Here is a 5,593-nt window from a genome sequence, read left to right on the forward strand (position 1 = left end):
CCGGGTACTGCCAGTCTGTCAGCTTCACTTAAGGACCTTCCGCGCATGCGTTGCCACTCACCGATCATTACATTCCCACACTGCGCCTGCGTCCCTTTCTCACGGCCGTTAACTTCTCCAACTACACACAGCTCCTGTCCAGTTCAACTACCATGCACTGCGCTTAGTGCCCTTCTCGTCGAGTTTGCGAACTAAACACTGCGCTTGCGCTGTCCATTTCAACGACTAAAATAAATACACCAATAAATAAACTTATATGTGCACGGAAGGTCCTTATGTGTAGCTGACCTACTGGCAGTACCCGGATGCGACGTCAGAGGTTGGCGAGGTGGATGAGTTCTCAGCGTCGACAGGACACCGGTCTACTGTCCAGAGGACCTGAGAGCATTCGCAGGCCAGCTAAATTAGGACCCCACCTGGAGCTCCTCCCACCGGACCAGCGCCGACTCGCCGCTGCTCTCCCGCACAGCGCGACCTCACCAGCGAGGCAACTAACAGTGAGTGAGAGCCTGGGGTCCCTCATAAGAACGATTTATTGTATTAGCAGGGTAAAATAGTAAATTATTGTCTGCAGTGTGTACTCTATATGTACTGCATATAGACTACACACTGCAATAACATGTAATTGTAATACTACGGATCATTTAACCCATTCATGTTAGTCAAGGAAAATTGTAAATCTATTGCTGCAGTGTGTACTGTATATGTAGTACATGTATACAGCACACAACTCCACTACACTACAGCAATAGATTTACAATTCTCCCATGCTAACATGAATAGGTTAAATCATGATCCATAGTATATAACATGCAGTTGTATTATGGATCATTTAACCCATTCATGTTAGCAGGGCAGAATTGTAACTCTATTACTGCAGTGTACTGGAAATGTGTACCAGGTTAAATGATTCATAGTACACACTTCCAGTACACTGCAGTAAGTTACATTTCTCCCCTGCTAACATGAATAGGTTAAATGATCCTAGAGGCACATGCATGATCGGATTTGTATTTTCACGACAGCTGTGTAAAAGCAAATACAAATGTTTTATTGTTCTAAAACAGTCTTAAATTAAAGTTCTTCATAATCATTAAGAAATTGTCCTAAAATAATTAGTCTGCATTGTTTTAAAAAAAAAAGTCACCTGCCCCTTTAAGAAAAAGTATCGGTAATTGGTATCGGCAAGTACGTGAGGGGAGGTACTTGTACTTTGGTCTTGAAAAAGTGGTATCGGGACATCCCTAACCCAAAAGATAAAATTCTAAATATTAACTACTTACAAAGTCATCAATAACTCTGCCCCTGGCTATATCTCCAACCTTGTTCCAAAGTATCACCCTAACCGCCCCCTTCGCTCCTTCCTAAGACCTCCTGCTCTCTAGCTCCCGCGTCAACTCCTCCCATGGTCGCCTCCAAGATTTCTCTAGAATCTCTCTGATCCTCTGGAACTCCTCTCCCCAACCTGGCCATCTATCTCCTACTCTGTCTGCCTTTAGGCGATCCCCTCCCTTTTAGATTGTAAGCTCTCATGCAGGGCCCTCCTTACCATGTTGTATACTTGATTTGTAGTGTAACTGTAATGTTTTCCTTTATATTGTAAAGGGCAGTGCAAACTGTTGGCGCTACATCCTGTATAATAATAATAATTGCACCCACAATCCACTGATCTAAGTTGCAATGCTTTGCAGAGTCCAATGTAAATAATTATGAAATTATGCAAATGTTTTAATTAATGCGTGTGCTTTTTATTTTTCCCCAAAAGGTGAAATATGCCTTTTCAGGTAGAACGTCACCCAAATGTAATTTTAGGGACGGGATTAAGGTCATGGCAGTCAACGCATTAAAACAAGATTGCAGCCTTGTTTAAAATTGCTAAGCGGCCTATCTGCTTCATTGTAGAAGTGTTCTGGGTGCCTGTAAAGCTGTATGATCACCTTTTGCAGACTTAGTGGCCATACATTGACCAAATTATGGCCCGTTCTTGAGGACATTGCCAAAATGCTCAGGTGTGAACAGGGGCCATTGAAATGAATGGCATTTCTTGTATTCAGTTTTGTCGCACTTAGCTTCAAAATGTCTAGGTGTGGACAAGGACTTGCTGACATAGTAGATCTGTAATGGAATCCCACACATTTCTCTCATGCAAGACATTTAAAGGCCGCCTTCATCTAACTGTTGGATTTGTTTTGCATATTGGCTTACATGTCACATTATACGTCGCTTTGAAGCCTAATGTGAAGGTCCAGTGCCCTGTTCATGGGCATATACATGTGTAGGTAGAGATCATCACGCATGATCAGCTATCTGCATCTGGTGCTACCATTTGGGTAGATTGGATTTTTTTTCTCATTTAGTATGCTGTTCATCCCTTTTAAAAAGGTAGACCTAGGTAGGGAACCTAGCATTCCTAAATTACTGCTGGATAATTAGTAATGGTGATGTCAGCGGGCATTCACCACATTGTGGATGTGCATGTCATTTTAAAAGAGAACTATGGCCAAACTTTTTTTTTTTTTTTTTGCCGTAGTTCTCTTTTGGGTCACAGGATGACCTTTACTAATGTACTTCTGTGACCCAAAACTCGGCATATAGCGGGCTACTGCCTACTATATGCTGACAGCACAATATTGTCAGGATCCACCCCACTGCTTGATTGACAGCTGGCTCTGCCTCTATAGAGCCAGAGCCAGCTGTGCCCACCCCCACCATCAGTACTGGAGGAACAGAGAGTGTAGAAGGGAATCTTTGCTGGGAGTGGTGAATGACAGACCCCGCTCTCTGCAGGGAGAAGCCATGAGCTGGGCAATTAGCGGTTTTGTTTCTTAAAGCATGTGCATGGAAGTGCCAAAATGTTTTATGTTTATTTTGTTTGAACTATCCCTTCTTTTCTCTTCAGGTGGAAGAACTTACAAGTGTTTATGAAGAAGTAGATGAAGCATCTTACTCAAAGATTGTCCGTGAACGTCAAGATGACGACTGGATAGTTGATGATGGTGAGTTCCCTTGTTAAAGCTAATGTTGAATAACTACTGCATGATGGGTTCCCAATATGATTTAGATATAGAGTTACCTTCAAAGTAAAGCTATGTTATGGAAAAGTTATTCAAGTTGAAGTACCTAGAGGTATTGTTTGTGTTACACGATGATCTCTGCGGGAACCTATTGTCAGTTTGTAAAAGGCAGCTTTGAGTTCTGAACTTGACATTGGAAATTGGTATTTGCATATTGAGTACCCTGGGTTCCGGCGTCCCAGGTCACTCAGAAAGGTAGACTTGCATAATTTTTCTCGGTGGCAGGTTCTCTTTAACCTGTTAACACCTGATGCCTCCGGGTGTAAGGAAAATGTCTTTTTTGTATGAACTGGTAGTATCCACTGGCCACAGTATAGTGCGAGTACCCACATTGTACCCTGTGATGAAACGGTCTGGCTAGACTTCCAGATTAGAGCTTTAATTGTGCAGCATGCCCATGTTTCAGGGCCAGGGGTTGTGCAGGTACAAGGTATGTATTTAGGAATGATTAAGCTGAGATACTAAATAAATACAAGGTTTAGTATTCTTAGTAAATAGTGTTCTGTAATATGCTGAAATGCAGATTTTTTTTTTTATTTGTGTATGCATTTATTGACAAAGTTACATGTAGTACACCTTTATGGAGGAAATAAACTCCCTTGATTTTCCCTTGAGCCCTACATTTTAACGGGCAACTGTGCACGGTGTACATCTTATAGATATCCGGAGCGTTTACTGCACTGTGCATGAGTTACTGTACAAAAAAAGATTGTTAGCAAGAAAGGAGGTGTGTTTTTTTTTTTCCTTTTGGCAGAAGAAAACAAAGCTCACCACACGTTATAATCTGCTTGTACGATTCAGTTTGATCCCCTGCAGATTTTGTAAGTTTGCCCACTTACAAAGAAATGAAAGGTCTATCATTTTTTATCATAGGTGTATTTTAGTTCAATCTGATTTTATTAAAGGTTTTAAATACAGTATAAAACGGTAAATAGACAATTTTACCAAAACAAAAAGGAATCAGTCACAAAAGAAGGAATGTGAAATCAAACCTGAGAACATCAGCAGGATGTATATCGGTGTGGGAGCTGTACCGCAGTACCAAAACAGACGGTAATAAAAGCAGCACCATGCAGAGCAGAGATCATCAGTATCAGCACAGACCCCATGGAGATCCGTGTCATCTCACCCCAGATTCACTTATCATGTGGCCTAAAAATATGGTAGGGGGAGTCCTGTATAAAGCAGACCTTTCGTGCTCCACGGGCTGTAGTTATTCACCTCCCTGGCGGGTCACCCGAGTGTAGCTTGGAGTTACTTTTCCATACCATAAGCGGTAACCCCGAGCTACACTCGGGAATGCGCATAGCATTTACTCACCTTTTCCCTCGAGCCGTGCTGTGTTCTCCGGCCGATGCCGGCATCCCTCTTCCGTCCCTTGTGAGCGTACGCGTCGCAGGGGGGCGGAACCGGCGGGATATTAAAAAAAAAAAAAAAAAATGCCAAAAACGAAATAAATGGGGGAAAAAAAATAGAATTAAAAAAATCATACCGCCAGGGAGGTTAACAATGGTATGACTAGCATCACTTGTAGCAAAAGTGTGCAGGAAAGGGATAAGGGTAGAGGGTGTAGGATGAGGAGTAAAGGAGGGAGAGATAGACCAGGTGAAGCAGAGAAGGGGCCAGGTAAGAGGACGCCAGGTGAAGCAGAGAAGGGGCCAGGTAAGAGGACGCATGTCGCCTTTCCCCTGCCAGGCATCTCCGCAGTGTCCGCAGGCGTGCATTTCAAGGGTAGAGTGCCGCCAGGAAACAGTCTGAGTTTCTGAAAACGGTCCATATGAACCAGGTGGAAACAAATTTGTCCCCAGCTGCATGTTCCCCTGCCAAGAGGTCTTCCTGATCTGCAATACGATCCATCTCTACTACCCACTCAGCAAGGGTGGGGACCACTGGAGTACACCAGTTGCACGGAATAACATACCTGCACGCTGTGAGGAAGTGTCGCTGCAGACCCTTTGCCGACTTAAGTGAACCAGGGATCATTGACAGCAGCAAAATCTTGTGGCCGTTTGCAATTTCAGTAGCCGTCACTCTGAGGTAGATCCTCAGCACTCCCCGCCAGAACCCCTGAATCCGGGAACAACTCCACCAAATATGAGTCATGTGGCCTGGGGAGGCGTCACATCGCCAGCAGGAGTCAGACACTGTAGGGTAGTAATGATGGAGGGCCACAGGAAATCTATACCATCTGGTGAGTATTTTAACATTTTTCTCATGTGCCTGACTAGCAATGGAGAGATAATGAGTGAGGATAAACGGCTTCTCCCAGTCAGCAGGCACAATGGAGGTGTCTAGTTCTCGCTCCCAGGCAGAGGTATAGGTAGGCAACTCAGGGGAGGCTGAGAGGGAGAGGATGGAGTAGATAAGAGAGACAGCGTGTGGTGGAGGCGTAGAGGCCAGAAGGAGGGAGTCTCCTCTAATCTGACCCACTGCCTTGTGGAACCGGTCAACTATGCGGATCAGAACTGCAGAGGCATGATAAAGAAAAATATCCGGGCACTCCCCCCCCGCCCCCCCCC

The 5,593-nt window shown here is 44.2% G+C and overlaps 1 protein-coding gene across 1 annotated transcript in view; it reads left to right on the plus strand.

The window, feature by feature from the left end:
• Nucleotides 1–5,593, plus strand: part of POLA1 (DNA polymerase alpha 1, catalytic subunit) — a 282,895-nt gene that overhangs the window by 7,216 nt on the left and 270,086 nt on the right. The window contains exon 3 of the mRNA XM_018561137.1: nucleotides 2,900–2,996. Within this exon, the coding sequence (XP_018416639.1) occupies nucleotides 2,900–2,996 (97 nt within the window). The remainder of the gene's footprint in view (nucleotides 1–2,899; nucleotides 2,997–5,593) is intronic.

This window comes from Nanorana parkeri, unplaced genomic scaffold (genome assembly GCF_000935625.1).
Source record: "Nanorana parkeri isolate BGI_ZX_2015 unplaced genomic scaffold, ASM93562v1 scaffold503, whole genome shotgun sequence".
NCBI classification, from domain to species: Eukaryota; Metazoa; Chordata; class Amphibia; order Anura; family Dicroglossidae; genus Nanorana; species Nanorana parkeri.